The 25,120-nt window shown below is 31.0% G+C and overlaps 1 protein-coding gene across 1 annotated transcript in view; it reads right to left on the bottom strand.

Annotated features, from left to right (window-relative positions):
- Positions 1 to 25,120, bottom strand: part of LOC115890808 — a 93,695-nt gene that overhangs the window by 4,944 nt on the left and 63,631 nt on the right. The window contains exons 10-12 of the mRNA XM_030911157.1: positions 15,132 to 15,328; positions 8,178 to 8,420; positions 5,989 to 6,175 (exon numbers count right to left, since the gene is read on the bottom strand). Coding sequence (XP_030767017.1) covers positions 5,989 to 6,175; positions 8,178 to 8,420; positions 15,132 to 15,328 — 627 coding nt within the window. The remainder of the gene's footprint in view (positions 1 to 5,988; positions 6,176 to 8,177; positions 8,421 to 15,131; positions 15,329 to 25,120) is intronic.

The following is a 25,120-nucleotide window of genomic DNA, read 5'->3' as shown; positions in this document are numbered from 1 at the left end:
TGTTCAAAATCTCGTTTACTTTGTCTCGTTCCATTCTGCACCATTTCTGCTCTATTTCATTATGTTGACTTAAACGGTCGTTCTAAGAACATTAGGGAGAGCAAAAAAACTTTTTAAACGTGGTCTGCAAACAAAAACTGAAGAACGTGCTGAATTTATTCCACAGATTGGGCATGTTTTTGTAAGTTCGTAAAGTTATTTGTTTTACAGTTATATAGCATGTGTTAAAGAGAACGAAAAGTAATTTCTTAAATTTGCTTCAAATTCTAAAGATGTTGAATATATAAATAATAAAATAAGACAATATGAACTATAAATAAAATATAGTACAATTCTTTTAAAAGTTCCTCAATATGGCCGACCTAGTTACGAAAATTGGTAATTTTTTTTTATGAAAAATAAGGTGGCGTTAGCAAATTCAGAAATTGATTTACTCTTTGGTTAACAATAACATTTTTTAGGATTGTCAAGTTGACGTTAAAGTTAGGTTATTAGGAGGTTGTCATAAATAAAAACATAGATTATTGAAATTATTTAATAAGAATAAAGGTATTTTACCGCAGATCCGAAGAGATTTTACTTAAAGGTATTTTATAAACTTTCTCAGTGAGAATATTAACTCCCCTGTTTCTTATATTTCAGTTAAAGGGACGTAAGAACTATAGGAAGTGAATTTTTGTTTTCATATTTTGACGATATCTGAGAGTTCATAGAATTATCAAGATTATTGAATAATTATAGTTGTTTAATAAGTGAAATTAATAGAAGACTTGGAAATAGGATGATGCGTTTCATGTTATAGTTTAGAGATCACATGGTTCATATTAAAAAAAAAACAGTTTATAGATCACCTGATTTCTCTTAATTTGTTTTTATTTCAGTACAGTTAATCACAAATTGAATTGATGTGTGCAAAAACAGATATATATTTTCAAACATCTTATTTAAATAGTTCTTTTATATACTGTTAAACTGTATCAACTACAAAGTCTTTAGCAAAAAGTTATAAGGTAATAAATTTTGTAGATATAATTTATGAAAATTTATATATAAAGATTAGAACACAATCCTCTAAGGAAAAAAGAAATACTCAAAAACTCATTAAATATACTTTATACAATAACAACATACAAAAACATCCATGCAAACTGTAATAATCAGAACATTATCCACATTATACCTTTATTAAATTTGTGTTCATACTCCTGTCAGGAAAGCCAGAAATGTTTGTTTAAATATTAACTTATTTTAAATTGCCAGAAACACATCAGAATATGTCACAACCACAACTATAGGTTTGGAATCAGTACTAAATTTTGTACCTAGTAAGTAATGGTCAACTAACAAGTATAGAATAAAAAAATTATTAATATAGGGTGTACTATACAATGTCCTTCTGCTTATTTATGAAATTACTTTCCTTTCAAATGTGAGGAATACCAGTAAAATAAAACATAATTTTTGGTTTGGTTTGGTGTTTGATATTCTAACTACATCTATTACAAACCTTCTGCTTTTAGTGAGTAACTGTATTTTTTATTATTCTTTGTGTATCCTATAAAGTAAAAAAATATATATTTCAAGAAATATGTAAAAACAATGCAATAGATATCAAACAGATTCATAAAAACTACTTACAATTATTGTACAAATTATATATTTCAAGTGTTATTTGATCTTTGGTCATTACCAACATTACCTTATTTAGGTCTTCTCTACTAACTCAACTTTTAAACCTGTTTTAAACCTTCTTTATATTTTAAAACTGATTTACAACAAACTGTAATGCCCACGCTGTTTCCTGAAATATAAGTTTTAATCTATTTATTATCATATACATATTACAAACCTGAAAATTACTGATACGAGGAAACTTCTCAAAATAATTAGAGACCTTTTACAAACATCTGGACTAATTTATTTTTTCCACGGAATTTGTGGACGAGTCAACGCTTTCTAATACGTTTTTTAAGCGTTATACACATTTTTAATATCTTCCAGCATATTCCTTCAGTTCTTGATCGATGAAAATATTATTTATAACTATAAAATTAGTACTGCAGACTGCAGGTTAAATAAAAGAACAAAATCAAGTAGAATTTGTGAACAAAAACTCAAAAAATAATGAAAATATTTAGAAAAGGGAACCGTAAAAGTCAATGTCAGCCAAGTGTCAGAGTTCAATTGGATCTACCACAGATTATCAATTTGAACGATTTGAAGTACAGTCGATTCCAGTCTAGAGATTTTCGTTTTTTAAGCCTCCCATACTGAAGTCCGCCATATTGGGAAGTTTTAAATGAATACAAGTATAAGACATTAATATTTTTTGGATTTAACTTGTTTACTTATATGCAATTGTTTTATTTGACATCGGTATGATACAAAGTATCTGCGGGTCATTGTCTTTAATTTCTAATTTTTACAAACCTCACGTAAGAGAACGAGGAACCTATTTTGTTTCTGGTGTTTATCAACGACATTGCAAATCTAGACATTAGCGGTAAAATCTGCCTCTTTGCGGACGATACTAGTTTCACTTGGAGCGGCCCAGATGTTACGGCACTATACAGGGTCCGGCAATAGTGAGTCGGGCAGTTGTAGCTCCTAGAATAAAAAACTTAAGATTTTTTTTAAGTGCAAACCTAAAATATGTACAAGGATGTATTTCAGGAAAGTATTTTAACTTCTATAGGGTGGCTCAAAAAAGTAAGTGGATCGGGATGATTTTTTTAAAGGGGACACCCTGTGTATTATTGCATTTTTGGCTTCTCTTCAGATCACTTTACATAATCCTAAAATATTAGTAAATATATTTTGATAATTTCAGAGATATTAAATAAAAAATTTATATTTCTCAGTCTTTCTTTTAGCTATAAATATGGAAATCGTACATCATACAGGATGTTCGAAATTCTACGCCAAACTTTCTAAAATAAAAAATATTTTTTCTTCGTTTTTTTTTTAAATGGAATGGATGATGAAATAGATGGAGAATTTAAGAATGAACATTTTTTGTATTTAGAGTATTTCAAAATTTTTAACGGTTTCGAAGATATTCGGAATTTTATATTTCACATGGCATTTTCCACAGTAAATTGTTATCAAAGCCACCCAATGATTTCTCTCTCGAATTTTACCATTGAAAACGCCATATGAAATAATACTGCGTGTATCTCCGAAACTATTAAAAACTTTGGAATACTTTAAATACAAAAATTGTTCATTTTTTAAATCTCCATCTAATAAAAAAATAATATACAGGGTGTTCCATTTAAAAAAAATATATATTTTAGAAAGTTTGGTGTAGAATTTTGAACATCCTGTATGATTTACGATTACCATATTTATAGCATCTGAAGTAAATACCTAGTCAGTTTCGATTTTCGAACAGTTCTTGTATTTTTAATATTTTTTTTAAGTAGTGCTGAAAAATACATATTTTTGATTTATTTATTAATATCTCTGATACTATCTAAATATACAGGATGAGTTTCCTACGATGTTCTCTATGGGTATCTCGGAAACTACTGGAGATAGAGAGTCGGTTAAATGGGGAAAGAATTGCAGTTTTGTGGGGTCATAAATATTCGCCTTTCAGATTTTTGAAAAAGTTCATGGCTTACTAGATATTTCGAAAAAAACAAATTTCGGCTATTTTAAAAATTGTCTCTAATTCCATTATAAGCTATTTTTAGACAAAAGTTTTCAGATAAAAGTTGTAGATAATCACAACCTTAATGAGACCGTGTTCTCCGTTTTTCTAAAAGCCTGCCATTTTTTGATATATGAGACAAACATATGTTTTTAAATGGAAACTATAGTTGGCCATGACTTCATAAAAAGCGCCATTTTTAAGCTTTTTTTTTAGTGATATAAAGCTATAGTATCTTTTCTTCGAAAAATTACTGAGTTATAGCCAATTCTTATCATTTTTAAACAATTTCACTTAATTAGCCATGGAAACAAGTTCAATCATAGATTGATCTCAGAAATGTTAAGCTGTCACATCCAAACTTTGTAAATTATAATAAACAAAAAATTGTAAATATGAATTTTTTCAAATGAAGAAAAGCGTGTAGATACTCGCGCATCAATGGGGAGTGGTTCCAACAGTTGAGCTAGGAACAACTTGAGTGGTTCAGTATGACACACCACCCCAACCCCTTCATAATGAAAAAATTTTAAAAATTATTTATATCATAATTATACAAACGCAGGGGATAGGAAGAAGGTGGACTAATTGCATGGGCCTCCTCGATCACCTGACCTATCCATTTTGTGAATTTTTAAGCGGTATAGTTAAAAATAAGGGTTTACAAAAGAACTTATGAATTAAGAGAGGCACTCGCATTGGCGGTACGAGAAAAGTTTAATTACCAGTCCTTCTGTGAGAATAAATATTAATTCAGTTTTAAAAAGATGCGACGCAAAACAATGGCGGATTTTTTGAACATTTTCTACAATAACTTAAAGTGTATGTAGTGATATTATTTTTTTAAGTTTTAGTTTGTGTAATATAAATTGTCTGGAACCGTTTAGTAATATATTCTGACTTTTTATAAGTTATAATTCATAACAGAATAAGAATACCATGCAATCTAAGTGAAATTAGTCAAGAGAGATAAGAATTGGCTATAACTAAATTTAACTTTTCTAACATGTCTTGAAAACCGTTCTCTAAAAATCACCAGTCAACGTATCCTCGAAAATGTATGGCCAAGAAAGGTTGAACCAATAATCCTACACGCTTTTCTTCATTTGAAAAATTCATATTTACCATTTTTGTTTATTTTAATTTACAAAGATTGGATGTGACAGCCTCACATTTATGAGAGCAAAGACAATTAAACCTGTTTCCATGGCTAACTTAGTGAAATTGTTTAAAAATGATAAGAATTGGCTATAAATCAGTAATTTTTCGAAGAAAACATATTATAGCTTATATCGCTAAAAGGCTTAAAAAATGGCGCTTTTTATGAAGTCATGGCCAACTATGGTTTCCATTTAAAAAAACATATGTTTGTGTCATATATCAAAAATGGCTTTAGAAAAAAAAAACGGAGGACACGGTCTCATTAAGGATGTGATTATCTACAACTTTTATCTGAAAACTTTTTGTCTAAAATAGCTTATAATGGAATTAGAGACAATTTTTAAAATAGCCGAAATTTGTTTTTTTCGAAATATCTAGTAACCCATGAACTTTTTCAAAAATCTGAAAGGCGAATATTTATGACCCCACAAAACTGCAATTCTTTCCCCATTTAACCGACTCTCTATCTCCAGTAGTTTCCGAGATACTCACAGAGAATCATATCTTAGGATAATGTAAAGTAGCGTGAAAGAAAGCCAAAAATGCAAGAATATACAGGGTGTTCCATTTAAAAAAAAATCATCCAGATCCAATAACACTTTTTTGAGCCACCCTATAGAAGTTAACATATTTTTCTGAAATACATCCTGGTACATACTTTAGGTTTGCATTTAAAGAAAATTCTTAAGTTTTTTATTCTAGGAGCTAGAGATGCCCGACGCACTATTGCCGGACCCTGTATAATACTATACAGGGTGTCCCAGAAATAAGTACAAGTATTTTAACTGGGAGTATAGTTCAACCCCAGAAACACGCCTATGAAGTTTTTTCGCGAAAAAAAAAATTTGAAATTTTTTGAATTTTTTTTAGTTTTTAGTTAAAAACATTACATTATATTAAATTTACAAGAAAGAAAATCCAGAAAAGATCCAGTAGTTCTCAAATTTTTTTCTTAAAATAACTTACTGAAAGCGATAAAGAGAAAATATGTTTCTTTTATCGGGATCTACCACCCCTTAAAATATTTGCACTTATTTCTGGGACACCCTGTATAAGAAAAACTAAAGAAAATTTACCGATACCTATTATACACAAAAAATATTTGATAAATGCATTTCTTACAATGTAATATTAAAATTGTTACCAGCTTCTGTATTTATCATCAATCTTACTTTGTCCATTGGTTTTTCCGATACATCGTCTTATTCCTGAATTCAAACAACGTAGAGGAATCGCTCTCAGTTGTAACCCATGTCTTCTCGCCGTCTGACTCTGAAGCAGGATCTTTCATCCAACATCCGTAAGTGTAATCGGAATATCGATGATAAACTGGCTTTCCAACAGCGTAAAGTACACAATCTGTAAAGCAAAAATATCCACCTCAAATATCTTACAGGGTTTGTGTAATTATGACCAATAATATAATTTTGGTAATATGTATAATATCGCCCAAACAAAAAAATGTTAATTATTAAAATAACAAAAATAAATTTCATTTAATCGATCTGACAAATTGGAAAATTAATCATAAAAATAGGATAAAAAAATAAAAAGTTATTATTATATCTATCATTGAAGCTGATCAAATTTTTAAAGCACCGGAATTTTTTGCATGGGAGTGTATAATTATGAATATACCGGGTGTTTGAAAAAAATGTGCCATCTCTCGTGAGGAGATTCCTCAGGTAAAAATAAGATTTATTTTTCGTATCAATATAGGTCCGATTTTGCTTTGTTTCGTAGCTACAGGGTGTTGAAAGTCTTAATAATCTTTCGATTTATTATACTTTTCTTCCAAGTACTTTTAGTGATTCGAATAAAATTTTGACAGGCACGTGTATATACAGGGTGGTCCGAACTGTATTCCGGAAACTTCGGCAGCATATTTTGCAGATAAAAATAAGTTAAACAGTTTGTATAAATGTATGTCCTAAAATACTTAATTTTGGAGATACAGGGTATAGAAGTTTCATTTTTATTTCGATTTTTTCTAAATAATTACTGAAGCAACGTGAATATTTAACTGAAAATTGGTGTCTGGAAGTTTTTTCACATGACAAATTTCATTTTGATATCAATATGACTCTTACTTGCAGGTGGCGCCACCTACATGTGTCTTAACTGTTTTGAAGAGTAATAACTTTTCGTCCGTACCTGTATAAAACTACTGAGTGAAAAAATATACATTTTCGTGATTTTCCACTTAAAAAAATGTCTCTTGGTAAAAATTGCTACGAGCAAGCGTTCTCAAGATAATTAGAATGGAAATAGTCAATACATGTCATTATTGACAAAAAATAAACATGTTGTATAGATAGTTACTTGACTGAAATGATAAATTTGGGAACTTTTTATGTTTTTAAATTAATGATCATTTTTTTTTTTCGAAAAAATAATGATAAACCTGAAACTGTTTTTACATTAATGGTAATTTTTTTTTTCGAAAAAATAATGATAAAACAGTTTCTGTTGAACTTTTGGCACAAAAACACTTCAAATTTATGATTTCAGTCTAATAACTATTTAGAGTCAACATGTTTAATTTTCCAAATATTATATATATGATTCCAAATATCTCGAGAACCATTACTCGTAGCGATTTTTGCCAAGAGACATTTTTTACGCAAAAAACGTCGGAAATGTATATTTTTTACTGATTAGTTTTATACAGGTACGAACGAAAAGTTATTACTTTTCAAACCAGATAAAAAATGTGTAGGTGGCGCCCTCTAGCAGTATGAGTCATATTGACATCAAAATCAAATTTCTCATGTCAAAAAACTCCCAGACACCAATTTTCCTCCAAATATTGACGATACTTCAGAAATTATGTGGAAAAAATCAAAATAAAAATGAAATTTCTACACCCTGTATCTCCGAAACTAAGCATTTTAGGATATACATTTATAAGAACATTTTTACTTATTTTTATCTGCAGAATATGCTGTCGAAGTTTCCGGAATACAGTTCGGACCACCCTGTATAGTGTCCAACTACACGTTTGTGCTATTTAATAAATTATTAAAAGATGCTCAAAATTGTGAATATGTATTTATTAAAATTTACTTAGCCGATAACGTACAATTTCTAACCTTGCTTTGAATGCTGGGTTAAAAATAAGTTGTGATTAAGTATTTATTTTCCATGCTAAACACTATAGTTGTATCCAAAAATAGTATTGTTTTATACCAAAAAATATGTCGATTTCACACAATAACTAAGTCAAAAAAATTATGTTAATGAATTGACATAATTTGCTAAACTTTTTGGATCGATAATTTGTTTTGCTGTGAGTGAAAAATACACTGACACCTTCAACTATTCTCAGTTAAATCTTGTAAAATATATTAACATCACTTACCTATTCCCCTGGTCAAGTTTACAGTGGGATACTTCGTATCTCCATACGGTCTCACTTCCCATCTGCTTATTAGGTCGATTAGGGACACCCCTCCGAGACTACATTTCACCTCCTTAATGTCGCACTTGGGACACTGGATCGGCTCGCATAAGTCCTCCATGGCGACCCTGTCCGGAGGCTGAATGCCGAATATGGTCGGTTTGTACGTGTTTCTGACGGAAGTAGGTTCGCGAGGATCAATTTCTGAAAACAACAAGATCTACAGATAATTATTCATGTACCGGGTGTCCCATTTTCGTGTATTTTATGGAGTTTCACGTTTTTGAGTAGAAATTCAAAGATGCAGTTTTCACATCACTGTGCTAATTTGTGCTAGCCTACTTAGTTCTTGAAATACAGGACAAATTTACAAATGTTGCATTTTTCGACCACCAATTTTATCTTGGTTATCTTATAACTTATTGAAAAGGGAAAATATAAGCCCTGTAGAGATTTTTACGTAGAATCCAGTGGTGTAAACTGGTTTCTCGCTGAGAATTGCCAGTTTCGGAATATGACTTTTTTATAAATTGTACTGAAGCTGTGGTTGGTTCCTTGTGAAACATCGTTGAAATATTAGTATTTTAATAAAGCACGCTTTTAGATGTTTCAAAAAACTTTTAATAAGAGTAACTTTAACTCTACATATATGTTTCGGCTTGTTAGGCCTTTTTCAAGAGTTTTTTAAGAACTAATCGTCTAACTACACTGTAACTATATATATATATATATATATATATATATATATATATATATATATATATATATATATATATATATATATATATATATATATATATATATATTTGCTATGGGGGTGGGTTCAGAGAGTTTACAATAGGGGTAATAAAAAATGTGTTTAGAAATCCTTGTTGGTTGGACGTTAATAGTTTTACATCCTATTTTATTGAGATTATTTGATATTTTGTTAGTTAAATTGGGAATGTAGTTTAAATGTCGATAATTGTTATTGTCTTTAGAATTAGCGGAATAAAAATTTTTCATTAATATTCTCTTTTGTTTTTTCTTTAGCATATTATCAATAAGGGAACACTTATATCCATTGTTGATGGCGATTTGTTTAACATTATTAAATTCAATTAACCCGAGAATACAATTTACTATTGAAAAAGGTATTAATACCATCAATTTTCTTCATGTTACAATTATAAAACAGTCTAATAGATTACAATTTGATATTTACAGAAAACCCACTACCACAGACACTGTAATACATAGTCAATCACACCAATCCTGGCAAATCAAAATGTCACCCTTTCATAGTTTAATTCATAGATTAGTAATGTTTCCACTGAGCCCAGAGAATTTTAAAAAAGAGTTAAATATTATTAAACAGATCGCCATCAACAATGGATATAAGTGTTCCCTTATTGATAATATGCTAAAGAAAAAACAAAACAAAATATTAATGAAAAATTTTTAATCCGCTAATTCTAAAGACAATAACAATTATCAACCTTTAAACTACATTCCTAATTTAACTAACAAAATATCAAATAATCTCAATAAAATAGGATGTAAAACTATTAACGTAAATAAAAGAAATTTAGGTCAAATTTTATTAAATAATAAAGACAAAACTAATGTCAAAAATAAGTCGGGTGTATATAGGGTGGATTGCAATACTGTGATGCCGTGTACATAGGCCAAACAGGTAGAAATTTAGATATAAGGATTAAAGAACATGTAAAGTATATTAATAATCTCCAGCATAGTTCTGGTCTTGCAACTCATTGTATAGTAAATAATCACAAAATTAATGAAAACTCAATTAAGTTACTACACAGAGAAACAAAAGGTAGACGTTTAAATCACATTGAACAGTTAGAAATACTAAAATCTGTTAAAAACGAAAATAATGTTAACGACCAACAAGGATTTCTAAACACATTTTTATTACCCCTATTGTAAACTCTCTGAACCCACCCCCATAGCAAATATATATATAGTTACAGTGTAGTTAGACGATTAGTTCTTAAAAAACTCTTGAAAAAGGCCTAACAAGCCGAAACATATATGTAGAGTTAAAGTTACTCTTATTAAAAGTTTTTTGAAACATCTAAAAGCGTGCTTTATTAAAATAACTAATATGACTTTTTTTTAACGGGACACACTGTATATTATTTTTTATTTTGTTGGCCTTTTGAGGCCGCTATTACACTGTCAAATTTCTTTGTCAAAGATTTTGACAGTGTAATATGTGTGATTTTATAAAAGATCTTTGACAAAGAAATTTGATAGTGTAACAGTGGCCTTATGAGCTTTTAAAATATTATAGTCCATACTTATTTTCACAAATAAGGTAAAAAATGCATTATCTAACTTTATAACACAAATCAACCTAGTTTAAAAGCGCATTATTTGAAATAATTTAATTTATATACAGGGTGGTCCAAACTGTATTTCGGAAATTTCGGCAGTATGTTCTGCAAATTAAAATAAGTAAAAAAGTTCGTATAAATGTATGTTCTAAAATGCTTACTTTCGGAGATACAGGGTGTAGAAGGTTCATATTTATTTCGATTTTTTTCAAATAATTTCTGAAGTAACGTCAATATTTGGATGAAAATTTGTGTCTGGATGATTTTTGGCATAAAAAATTTGATTTTGATGTCAATATGGCTCCTACTTGTAGAGGGCCACCTCTACCATATTTTTTAACTGATTTGAAGAATAATAACTTTTCGTCCGTACCTGTATTAAACTACTGAGTGAAAAAATATACATTTCTATGTTTTTTTACGGAAAAAATGCCTCTTGGTAAAAACCGCTACGAGCATACATTTTTCTTCGAAAAAATGATGATAAAACAGTTTCTGTTGAACTTCTAGCACAAAAATATTTCAAATTTATGATTTCAGTCTAATAACTATTTAGTCAACATGTTTAATTTATGTCAATGACGACAGGTATTGATAATTTCTATTCCAAATATCTCGAGAAGCATTACTCCTAGCGATTTTTACCAAAAGACCTTTTTTTACGTAAAAAACCTCGTAAATGGATATTTTTTTACTTGGTAGTTACAGGTATAAACGAACAGTTATTACTCTTCAGACCAGTTAAAAAAATATGTAGGTGGCGCCCTCTACAAGTAGGAGTCATATTGACATCAAAGTCAAATTTCTCATGTTAAAAAACTTCTAGACATCAATTTTCATCCATATATTGACGTGACTTCAGAAATTATTTGGAAAAATCGACATAAAGGGTTGGCCGTAACAACGTTGTATGTAACATTTTGCTGAAATGTGATGTTTCCTTAAAATAACGTTTTATAAGCATATTTGAATATATTATCGTAGTATATATCGAAACAAAAATGTAACGTTTTAATAAAACGATACTATTGGCAACCCAACATACACCCTACCGAATTAGTTCTGACCACAGAATATACTAACGAAAAAGAAGCCCAAGTTCCTTGTAATAAATCGGTTCCATTTTCGTAACGCCATCTCTCGACAAAGCTGACATTTACAGGTTAGCCAAAAGGGTGCGGGGCCGGGGGGAATTGTAAAATACACTTTTTATTTTAATTCGCTATTTGCAATTTTATTTTTAAAACATATTATATGAAACAATCACATAATATGTCTTAAAAATAAAATGACAAACGGAAACAAAAGGAATTAAATAATCTGAAAATCTACAAAGTTTATTGATAAAAAAGTTAGGCTATGCAAATTGATATATTAAGTATAACCTCTTTGGTATAACATTGTTAAACAAACATTAACAAATCATAACATATCAGATCATAGAACTAAAAAAAGTACTATTACATCAAAACAGGTGATTACAATACTTCAAAATTAATTTTAACATAATATCAAAACCGAAAAATCAAACTGCAAACACAACCACACTTATCACAACAGAAATTAACACAACACTTCCGCGGCAAATGTCCAAGAAAGACTGATCATTCTGATTGGTCCTGGTCCGGTCGTAGCTCACGTCGTATTGTCGGTAAGCAAAATCCCTGTACAAAAATTTTGACGATCAGCGCCATCACCCGTCATAATTGGGAAATTTTTGCTGGAACCATTTTTAATATTTCACTTACATGGCCCTGGTTCTGACTAATTTCGGACACTCTGTTGATCGTACTTGCCCTTGTCGGCGCAGAACTAGAGCATCTTTTTGACTATCGGAAGTCACCATTTTTGATTCAGATTTCGTGGCTTAAACATCGACATACTTATCTGAAGTCATCCGAAAAAGTTTCAACCTTTTTACCCTATTAACCTTTGGAATCTAATTTCCTAATGGTTCCTGGCATTTGGGGAAGGAATCAATTTTAAGTTTTCATGGGTATTTTGGTGGTAAGTTTGATCTTCATCATATTTTTACTCCTTTGGTTCAACCTTATCTCTTTACAGATTTTCTAAACGTGGTTTTGGTTGTCCTGTCATGAGTTTAATTTTTGAGTAAACCCTCAGCATCGTGAGGTAAGTTCTAAAATTTCTAAAATGCATTTTGTGCATAAGTTGTGTCCTGTGTCTTGGGTTTTACCGTCCAGTTACATGGCGAGTTATATGTCGTGATTGGTGGTTTGAGGTACGAGAGCCTGTATCTATGATCGATGTTTGATTTCCACATGGCTGGTGGTATTGTAAGGGGCTGTTCGAGGCTGTGGTAGATTGGTTTGGGATGAGCTCCCACACCTGACGTCCACACACCATCCAGAAGAATGAGCTAAAGCCTGGAATTGCACCGGATAATCAGGCCAGATTTCATATTTTTTTATTAACTCATTTCAAATCTATTTACTTACTGTTGACGAATTACATAATTAATTATGTAATTATTAGATATCATTTTTGAATTTCATTATTAAAATATAGTTTTCTTAATTTTAAATATACAAATTTTTATATATTTTAATAGCTTGTCAAGTATTTTATGATGATGTCACTTGACATATTTATTTAATTAACTTTCGATTGATTTACGGAATTATGTGCGCATACAACAAGGTTCATGAACTGCGTTAGTTTGAGGTACTTATTTAACTTTATTTTGCGTAATTTAATATTAATATATCAATGATTCTTAATCAACAGAACAAGTGACACTATTTTTTTTATGTCATACATTTAAATTTTCATTACTTATTATTTTTAAGTATTAATACATTTTAAAAACCTAACTTCATCCATCAATTACTGTCCTTGTCTAATATTTTTTTAATTATAAATAAATTTAACTATTATTTCTGAGTGAATGTTCTGGCGCCCAATTATTATTGTTTTATTGAATAATTATACATTAACACCTAATAAAAAAATAAAAAACGAACCTACGACTGCTCGCAAAGACGAAAAGCTGCCGTTTGCATTGTGTCAAGAAAACGTTACAAAAATATATCGATTATATAGAAACTAAATATAGAGAACTGGAAACAAAACGCGAGCAAACGTTCAAGAGATGCTGGAGAGCAATATTTGTCAGTCAGAAACTAATTTAATACACATTGCTTACGTGTAACAACGTTGTAAGTGCCATGAACATACAACGTTGTTACATGCATTTTGCACAATAATGACCTCTATAGTTGGATATTTCGTAATAAGCATTTTTAAAAATTATAAATAGTATATATAGTAAACTATACTAAATACGAAGTTTTATCATCACCTAAATGACATCTTATCGTTTTTCGTGATTTATTCCATTCACTTCTTTTGTTATATACAACGTTGTTACGGCCGACCCTTCAAATAATAAAAAATATTAAATCGAAAAAATTAAAAAATGAAACTTCTACACCGTGTATCTCTATACACGAACTTCTTTACTTATTTTCATCATTTGCAGAATATGCTGCCGAAGTTTCCGGAATACAGTTCGTACCACCCTGTAAACCGTTGACGGTTCTGAATATTTTGACGAAGAAAAACAAGTAGTTTCTTCACGCAGTGGTATATACAAACAATAAGTTTTTTTGTAGATTTTTGACCCCTATAACTTTTTTATTTTTTTAGATAAAAAAACGAAATTTGATATGTTAGTATATGACATAAATTAGGATTGATTGACATATTCAATTGTTTTCGGTCACTTCCGGTTTCACCGGAAATTACTACAACTTTTGATTTTTAAATTGCACCCTCGATATTTTTTATTTTATTCGATAGAAAATGACACTCTGAATAGAATGATATATCATATGCCAACTTTTGACATTTTCGCATATGGTTTATTTGAAATTATAATATGCGGTTCATAACGACAATTTGACTCGAAATACCAAGTGTGTGGTATTCGTAGAATAATGCTTTGTCCAAATATGCTAATAAGCCACCCTCGTTCCATTTGAAAAAATTGAGATATGATTAAAAATACGATTTGGGCATCTTTGAACCGACCAGGACAAGACACTAAAAACATTAGACGATCAAATATACTTTTCCAAGGCTCCTCGATTAAAAATTAGTGTTTTTAACACAGACATGGCACTCTAGATTGAAATTTAAAATGCAACGTGTTTTTGAGCGAATATGCTAAAAGTTGACATATGATTCGATTCAGAGTCTCATTTTCTATCGAATAAAGTAAAAAAATACTGAGGGTGCCATTTAAAAATCAAAAGTTGTAGTCAGTTCCGGTGAAACAGGAAGTGACCGAAAACAATTGAATACCGACAATCAATCCTAATTTATGTCATAAACTAACATACCAAATCCCGTTTTCTTATCTGAAAAAATAAAAAAATTATAGGGGTGAGCCACTTTTGAGACGCACCCGGTATACGAAAAAATCTTACTTAAAATATAAATTTTATAAAATTTACTATAAACATCAATTTCCTTAAGCTATTTCGCACGATAACTTCAAAGAAACACACCCCCTTAATCTTTCAAACACGTCAAAGCCAGCTATACTCACCGTACAGCTTAAATTCGCCCCGTGTCATTTGCAGCTCGTTCTTGCTGATACAGTAGTACAGGTATTGCATGTCGTGGTAGGTGACCCTGGAGATGTTGAGCTGCATGCGCGACTTGTATCGATATTTCACTTTGGAATTGTCGATGCGGAACTTGTCGCTGCTTTCCATCAGCCTGCCGTCCGAACGTTCCCAATATCTGGAAGGAAATGGTAGAATATATTATGATAAATTACGGAAAAATTAGGTGGTTAATAGTTATTTTTTATACAAGACGATAAAATTGTATTTTATTGTCGACCGAAAAGATTAATTAAGAATTAATTTCGGGGGACGATAATGCAATTTTATCGTCGTGTATAAAACAATATTTTTTTCCATAGTGAGTTTATGGAATTAAAAAATATTCAGAAATTATTATTTCAAGGAATTTATTACGAGTAGAAAAAATATTGTGCTGGGTTGGCGTTGGTTTCTATGTAATTTGACAAATAAATAAAGCCCTCTCTTTAGTTGTCAGTTTTGACTCAGTATCAGGCCCTAGACACTCAATTGTAATTTTATGGGACTACAAATTTAGTTTCTTCCGCATCGCCAGACGGCGCAGAACACATGAAAGTACAGGTTTCTAATTTATATACGAAGATGACATAACAGCTTCTATATTTACTATCATCTATGGTCTAGTTTTGATCTAGTTGTCAAAATGTTGGTGATCCGTCAAATTATTTTTAAATAATTATTAATTCAGATATTCCTGATTTGCCGAAAAGTTCGGTGATTTGTGTTTATAGTTTGTGTTTTTATTAGTTTGTGCATTTTGATATTTACTGTCGATCACCGTTTTCGTGTTAGATACTAAACTTTTTTATTAAAGGCATTTTTTTAAACATCTTAGGAATAATATATTTATGAACGAATTAAAAAAATGTTTAATCATAAATAAGTAAATACATAGTTGGTAAAATAGTATTTTTAGTAACAGTAAATTAGTAGACTATAATATTTTTACTATATTATAATTTATTTGTTAAATCAAAAAAAATATGCGCTATGTGCTCTATTGTTGGTGTTTAAAATGTACCTATGTATTCATAATTTTATTTTTAGTTTTGAATATGTTACACTTCTAATGATTTAATAAAACATAAGATATAGTAAACAAGTCTATATTTTTTTATATTTTACAAGGAATCATTTTGTGCTTTAATAACGTTACCGTTTTAGTTAGCGTTAATAAATAAGGGAACGCTAAAATTGTGTCATGCCAAAATTCTCCATTAGTTTCTTCCGGATCACCAGGTGGCTCTAAATGAAGGACTTATTTTTTTTATATCAGTGTCCAATCTATCTCTAGTACGTGACATTAGTCTATGGTCAATATTTTTTAATTCTCTTTCGTGTCGATTGCTGATTGAATTGGAGCCAGAAATGGCTCAAAACAAAATAAATAAATTACCAACAGATATTCAGGCTGAGGCGACAAACGCCATATCCAAACTACTTCCATTTAAATCCCGAATAACTTATGAAAAGGAATACAAAAATTTTCAAAAATGGAAGCAATTAAAAAATGTGGGAGAAGAAATAAAGTTTTTAACCTATCCTAGCTGTTAAAGTATCATTTAATCTACCTTTGCGGTTAAAGTACTATTTTATCTACTATTTTTGATAGATATAAGACAATTTTAACAGTTGCTATGGAAAAATAAAATTAGAACAGCACTCAAGTTTGTTAATATGCTCCTTCCTTAATCTTTGTATTCAAACAGTTTTCAACAAAACCTATCAATTTCGTATTTAAATCATCACATCAAAACATAATTTGATCACTATCCAACTAGGCAGCGGTTAAGGTATTATTTATAAGGGTCAAGAATAGATGGATTACTCGGCAAAATTAAAGGCAAAGGGTCGACGACAGCGAATGGAATCTGTTAGATTAGGTCACGCAACTTTTAGCCGCTGCTGAATGGATTCTCGATGATGGCAAGTTTGTAGGGCCTGGCTCGGGGTCCAGATATTAACTAAATTTGTTCTATTTGAGATAGCCGGAATTTATATAGTGCCTGTCATAGAAAGGCTTCTTCCTGTCGTCTTTGCTAATGATATTCCTTTATACGTGAGGGGATCAAATATAAACAGGAAGATTTATTACAAAGCTTCATAGAACAAGAGATTAGGTAGTTCAATTAAGTATAATCAATAATAAAGAAAAACTAATTTTTGAAAAGAAGGTACCTAAGTAGCATTTTTAGGCACAAAATCGAAACAAAATCTCTGCTGCGAAACAGTTTCGTCACATTTTCTATACAGATGTTTTGTAACATAAATCGCTTTTTGTTTCGAAACATTTTATCAAAATATGGTTTCGCTACATAAGCTATACGTAACAATAAAGATCTTAGTGTCACAAATTTTTCGAAACTTTTAAGAAACAGATGTAGCTCACATTTACAGATCTCGTACCCGTTTTGTGCTTGAAAAGTTTCCATAATTTATTTGATATTCTGACAAATATGAGAACATAACCTTACTTTATTGTTTAGATTTTGTTCTGCAGTTTTCGCATTAAAGCATTCTTCAAGTTTTTATAGTACTATAATTAAAAAAGCAAAAGGAAGGACATATGGTAAGTACTAATACAGATATTTTTCTTATGCGATTTTATAATAATTTATTATACGCATTACAAAGATGATTTGTTTTAGGAATAAATGTAATAACAGCCACTACCCATACCCAACAGGAGACCAATGAAAACTGTTACCAGCAAACGTTTTTTTTTCTCTTTTTCCACAATGGAGTACATGTTTTTATGTTTTAATTTCGATCTGTAACGCAGACCTCACGGTTTTTCCACGTCTCTTGCTGCTTGGCCTTTATGGTAGTTTTTATAACTTTCTTCAGGGTATTGATCGTCACAAGTGGTGGGTCATCTGCCACGGTCTCTCCCCTGGCCCCCTCTTTGGCGAGTCTGTCTGCTTCTTGGTTGCATATCACATTGCTGTGGCCTGGCACCCAGCACAGAGTAGCCCCGCCTTGACGCAGCCAGGACCCCATACAGCACATCAAATCACATTTACGATGTGTTTACATTATTAGATGTAGACACAGGGTGACACAATTCCCCCGATGTAAATATGCTACGTTTACACATTATGTTTAACACGTATGCACAAAGGTTAAACGTCCGCCTCACAATGTAGCCACAGTATATCATTTACGTATACACAAAGTAAGAGATACACAGTGTGCCGTAGGATACACAGTGCTTGTGTATTACCTTTAAATTATGTTTACACATTGCAGTTGTGACTACCGCGTGTATACGTATGTATTTTGCTTCGTATATACAGGGTCCGGCAATAGTGTCGGCATCTGTAGCTCCAAGAATAAAAACTTAAGAATTTGGTATAAGTGCAAACCTAAAGTATGTACCAGGATGTATTTCAGGAAAATATTTTACTTCTATAGGGTGGCTCAAAAGTGTGAGTGACCTGGATGATTTTTAAATGAATACCCTGTATTATTGCATTTTTGGATTCCTTTCAGATCATTTTACATAAGATATGAATAAATATATTTCGATAGTTTCAGAGATATTAAAAAATAACAAAAACATATATATTTTTCAGCCCTTGAAAATTATTAAAAATACAAGAACTGTTCTGAAATCAAAACTATATTAGATATTTACTTTAGATGGTCTGTACTGTTTTTGCTTTTGCTATAAATATGAAAATCGTAAATCATACAGGATGTTCAAAATTCTACGCCAAACTTTCTAAAATATAAAATAATTTTTCTTTTTAAATGGAACACCTTGTATATTATTTTTTTCAATAGATGGAAAATTAAAAATAAACATTTTTGGTTTATAGTATTTCAAAATTTTTAACGCTTTCGCAGATATTTGCGGTTTTATATTTCATATGGCATTTTCCACAGTAAATTTTTTATCAAAGCCACCTAATGATTTTTTCTCGTATTTTACCATTGAAAACGCAATATGAATTAATACTGCGTGTATCTGCGAAACCGTTAAAAAGTTTGAAATACTCTAAATACAAAAAATGTTCAGTTTTTAACTCTCCATCTAATAAAAAAATAATATACAGTGTGTCCCATTTAAAAAAACAAAGAAAAAATATTTATATTTTAGAAAGTTTGCCGTAGAATATTGAACATCCTGTATGATTTACGATTACCATATTTATAGCAAAGTAAGAACAGACCATCTAAAGTAAATACCTAATATAGTTTTGATTTCAGAACAGTTCCTGTATTTTTAATTTTTAATAATTTTTTAAGAAGAGGTGAAAAATATATATTTTTGATTTATTTTTTAATATCTCTAAAACTATCGAAATATATTTATTCATATCTTAGGGTTATGTAAAGTGATCTGAAAGGAATCCAAAAATGCAATAATATACAGGGTGTTATTACCTTACCAATTAAAAAAATCATCCAGGTCCACTCACACTTTTTGAGCCACCCTATAGAAGTTAAAATATTTTCCTGAAATACATTCTGATACATACTTTAGGTTTGCACTTAAACAAAATTCTCAAGTTTTTATTCTCGGAGCTACAGATGCCCGACGTACTATTGCCGGACCCTGTACATCTTGTGGTAGATAAACTACTTCTTATGAACGAATTTAAATAATACAAGTTTTGATGCCTAACTTTTCGTTCTTTTTAAGAAATATTTATTCAATGATACCAATTATATCTTTTAGAACGAAAATTAGAATGCAAAACTTTGTATTTTCCAAAAGTATCTCGATCGTAAGTTCAAGAGAAGTAGCCTTAAAATTGTCCATTTTTGTTTTGTATTAAATGTACCATTTTTCTTTCATAAAATGGATTAAGTGGTTAAAAAATAAAATTCTTATATTTCTTTATATCATGGAACGCAATAGCGCAAATAACACAATAATAATAATTATTTACACTGCAGAAACCAGAAGTAAGAAAACACTTTAAAACAACAGAATTTGCATCAAAATGTATTAAAAATATAAGTACCTAGACCTAGAATAACAACATACTAAAATAGTAAACACTGGTATATCGCCACGATTTGGTGGACCTCGTTTAGTCATTTTTTTCTCCTCTTTTCCCTCCAAGCAGTTGGTTTATTAGCACGCTCATTCATCGAGCACTCTGTTGGACTTTGTTGTATTTTATTTCCAGATTAACAATCTCACCCTTAAATTTTATATGAAACTGATTATTGAATATTAAACATATCTGTATATCGATCCATCAATAACTTACCGAATATCAGTGTAAGAAGTTCTTTGAAGTGTTTAAATCTTTCTTTCTCTGGTCCATTTAGATTTTTATTATTTCCAAATTAAGAAAAATTATATTGCAGAGCTAACTCAGCTAACCTCTTTATCATTATACGAGAATATTTGGAGTTTTCATTCATTGGAGTCAAAATTTCGTAAATTGGGTATCGAGTAAGGGAAGAGTCGCTGCTATAATATTAATAATACTCTTAGGAAGGTATAACAAGATAATTAAAAAACTTGTACTTACCTTAAAATCTCTTTTAAAACTACACACATAAACAGAACATTTATATAGAGCTTCCGAATGATAAAACAATAATGGCTGCTAACACATACCACTCCTAGAAAGGAGAAAGGAGAGGGACACATAAGATACACTTGGTCGGTGTGTCTACGCTGAGGCTATCCGCGCATGCGCACACCTTCATTTCATGTTAGAATGTAGACACAACAGTACACTATTACAAAGTGTCTATATAGATATTTATATTATGTGTATACGTCACATTTTTACAAGGTGTGTACTATAGGCACAACTATGATACGAAGTATCACACATACATATGACTTATACATTGTATGTCTCATATATCGACGTCAGATTTCATCATTTTAATAATTATTTGTTACGTTACAAAAAACCCTTTAGAATCTTGAGTGCATACGGTATACAACTAGTAACCACTGTATCACACAATTCTATCAATATAAACCTGCGTGTATCTCATATGTATATGTTAGAACTAGATGAACACTTAGGTTCACTTTAACATATGTTGTTTCTCATGTGTCTCCCTTGTAGAAACGTAATTTCATTTGGACGTGTTATATGGGACAGTGCTTCTCGGCAGTCCACCACATTTTTCAATCTTACTGGTTGCATGGTGATGCTTCTTAAAGCGCCCAAGCTGTCAGAGTATATCAAGATATCTCCTATTGGTCTATCAGCAATTTTCCATCGTATACAACTGGGTGCTTCGTTTATGGCGTAAACCTCTGCTTGTAGAACATTACAGCCATCCGATGGCCTTAAAGATCGTCGGATGTATAGTTTCTCTGAAAAAATGCCAATGCCTGTGCAACTTTAACTTAGACAGGATTATTTTTTTGGGGGAAAAAATATTTATAGTTATTATATAAATATAAAGATTAAAGACGTCTTCTCTATCCGCATTCATGCATAGAGAAGCTGAATAAATTAGGCAAAGAAAACAAAGTCCTCCTACACTGGGTGCCTGCTCACCAAGGGATAGAAGGCAATGAAAAAGCAAATAATCTAGCTAGGAAAGGAGCGAACACTCCACTAACTGGACCAGAACCGTTCTGCTTTCCAAGTGGTAACCAACTCAAGGCGGAACACAAGAACTTGGAAGATTCCATCCGCAACCTAGAATGGAAATCTTGCAATGGTCTAGGACACTCGAAGAAGTTTCTGAGGGCTTATGATCAAGAAAAATCACAGATCTTCCTGGGTCTGAGTAAGAACAATCTTCGGATTGTCACGGGGTTTTTAACAGGACACTGTCTCCTCAATGAACACCTCAGTAGATTGAAACTAAGAAGAAACGGCAAATGCAGATTCTGTGGGGAAGATGGTGAAACACCAGTACACCTCATCACTGAGTGCGCCGAGACGACAACCATTCGTGCCATGAATTTTGGTACGACTGATATTGGAGATGGAGAACTACCCTCTATAAAACCGTCCCAGATACTGGCTTTTGTCAAAGCCCTGGGACTGTATGATGAGTTATGATTCAAGAAAGGGGGACACAATGGATCTGTAAGGTCGAAGTGATTAACCCCCCTCCCACTCATTCTAAATTCTAAAAAATTCTAAATCCGCATTCATTTCAAATCTGTAAATTTCCAGGCATTCCTAATAAAATGTATACAATATATAATTCATGAAGCGAGAAACTTTCAAATGAAGCGGTTAAATTTTACTTTGTCGGAAAGTCGGAAGAAAAAATTACATTAGAAATTCTACGTGCGCGCCTAGCTCTGCAAATTATTTACCAATTTGGGTGATTCGAGTTAAATCCGCAATAACGGTAATGTTCAAATCCCAGGTCTTTTAATTTAGAACAGGTGTTTTACTGGAATTTAAAGTAAATTACGGCGGCACAAAAAAAACTTAAAAATAACGATTTTTAGGGTTTTCCGAAAATCTTATAATTAAAAGAAATTAAAAATGAAAATAATTTTGCAGTTTATTGCTACTATTTCTTCTCTACAAATTGGCTAGATTAACTTTTCAATTCAATTTGCTGGACATACAGCAATTATGCAAAATTTCTAACTTGAGTCATTTTTTTGAACAAATAATGTGTCCTACAAACTTTAAATTTTGGTAAAATTAGTCATAACTTTATTGTAGATAACTTACTGAATAATGTAGATGTGCTTTTCCAGATTATGTATTGTATTTGAATTTTCGTATTAAATTGACCGATACAAATTAAACTGCATAATATCATACTTATCCTAAAATTTAATGAACTTTTTAACATATTTTTATTTTACAGTTCATACCAAATAAATTTTTAGTCACCGTGATTAAGCTTGAACAGCGTTGCCGTCTTTTACATATTTTCTTTTAATTAAAATATTTTAGGAAAAAAAAAATAATTATAAATATATAAACAGTTATTATTTACATCAACAAAACTCACCTTCTTAACAGCACTGAAAGGACATAAAGGGTCATTACTACCGCTTTCCCGTTCAAACTATGCTAAAAAAGTTGCGAGTTTTTTGCCGCTATCAGATAATCTATCTTGTACACTTCACAGTAAAAGAGGTTCTGAAAAGAACAATGTTCGACTGCATTTATATTTTATAATTTGGCTTGCCTGAAAAAAAGCCTTTTACCATCCTTTTACTATCGATAGTGCACCTCGGTGGTACGAAAGTACTACCATTGCACGCAGGCCGCTATCTCCCGTTCGGGACTTAATATCTAACCGACACTTTCCGACAAGTCGGAATTAACCATAGATTTAGTAAGAACAGATATCACATTGTGCATTTTAACCCGATCAAACAATCGGAGGTTGACTACGTATTGTAAAAACCAACTGAGATAGAGAAGGCGACATTGCCACATCTCAAATTTGCGCCTATCTACTTAGTTTGATTTGCAGAAAAGGTGACTTTAAAACCTTCACCGGATATCAATAAATCTCAATTTCTTAATTAAATTAATAGTTTATTTTTAAAGAAGCATGCGTAATAATATGTTATTAACCAGAGGATATATGCGTTACTATTAAAGGACATGTTTACTGTTTAATGGGCTGAAACGTCTAGAACTATTGGCAACATCGCTGCTAGTCGTCCAGAATGAAAATGAGCCGTCCGTCCCACCACTCCTCGCGACGGCCCTTGGTCCGTTATAGCGTACTACGTTTAGCTTACGGTGTGTTTGAAGTCGGAATCAAGTCCAGTGTACTTCTCAGTGTTTTTCAGTAGTTTTTGCTTTTGTTTAACGTACTTTTGAATCTGCGAATTTTCAATATGGTAGGACAGTGTCAAATGTGTGGAAAAATAAGCTCAAATTACCCCAATTTGTCTTTTCACAGGTAGGTATTGTTTCCGCTGTAATCGTACATAGGCGTCCCACAAGGGAGCCTCTCACAATTAAAATAATTTCTAATTATATTTGTTGAATTTTGATCTATTAAAACAAGAACATAGTAGCCGGTAATTGAATTATAATTCGTCTCAATTACTACCTAACTGTTGTAGATCATAACAAATTTGAATATAAACGTTGCATATATTTGAAACTTTATTATATGCCAGAAAGTGACATTTTTTTTAAATTGCGTCATATTTTTGTCATTATATACGATATTTTAAAGGATTTTGCTCAACAAATAAACAAAGGTGTTTACCCGTCCTTTTTTACATTTTATTGCTTTATTATATCTTCTATCTGCCCCTTCGGTCTTGTTTAGACAAGTTTTTACCACCGTACAATACAAATACCTCTTCCTAGAGTTATTTTTACGGTGTGTTTACCTTTTTTAGAATGGGACGAACTGTAAATAATTCTTAGGCTACTAGTTTTGTACATAGCTATATACAGAGTGACCCAGGCCTCCAAAAAAGCTTTTACCTATTACGTTTTTGGTTTGTGATTTTTATTTCAATCTTTACATAAGATCGGGGCCATTGTAACGCACATTTTCAAAATATTTTTGTCAACATACAGAGTGATTCAAACCGCAATACATATGCTTAATACAGTTCATGAAGATTGGGACGTTTAACTAAAATTTGATTGTCTGATTAAGCTACCTAAGTAATGGATTTGTAAACGTAATATTCATTATTATGCGACAGAAATCCCATACTGTAGCACACAGATTTGATACTTTTAATGATAAATGCCCTCTATTGAGAGACTAAGGTAAAAGGTAATTGCCTCGTATCAGAGCCATCATAATACGAGAAGAAGACCGAAAGTCAAATCTTGTCTTATATTTTCAAAAAAACACAATTTTCTCATTAAAATAAATATTGATTTTAGGTATAGGAAGTTATTAATAATACAAGATTAAACAACTATTACACAGTACTTCACAGGAAGCTATCGATTGCGAACTAACTAAATCGTTACTAATTACTAATTTTGAAAAGTTGTTTTTAAGATAAAAAAAAGGTAAAACTAAAACC

The sequence above is a fragment of the Sitophilus oryzae genome, unplaced genomic scaffold (genome assembly GCF_002938485.1).
Source record: "Sitophilus oryzae breed Bouriz unplaced genomic scaffold, Soryzae_2.0 scaffold_926_pilon_pilon, whole genome shotgun sequence".
NCBI lineage: Eukaryota > Metazoa > Arthropoda > Insecta > Coleoptera > Curculionidae > Sitophilus > Sitophilus oryzae.
This window is presented reverse-complemented; position numbering and strand designations above follow the sequence as displayed.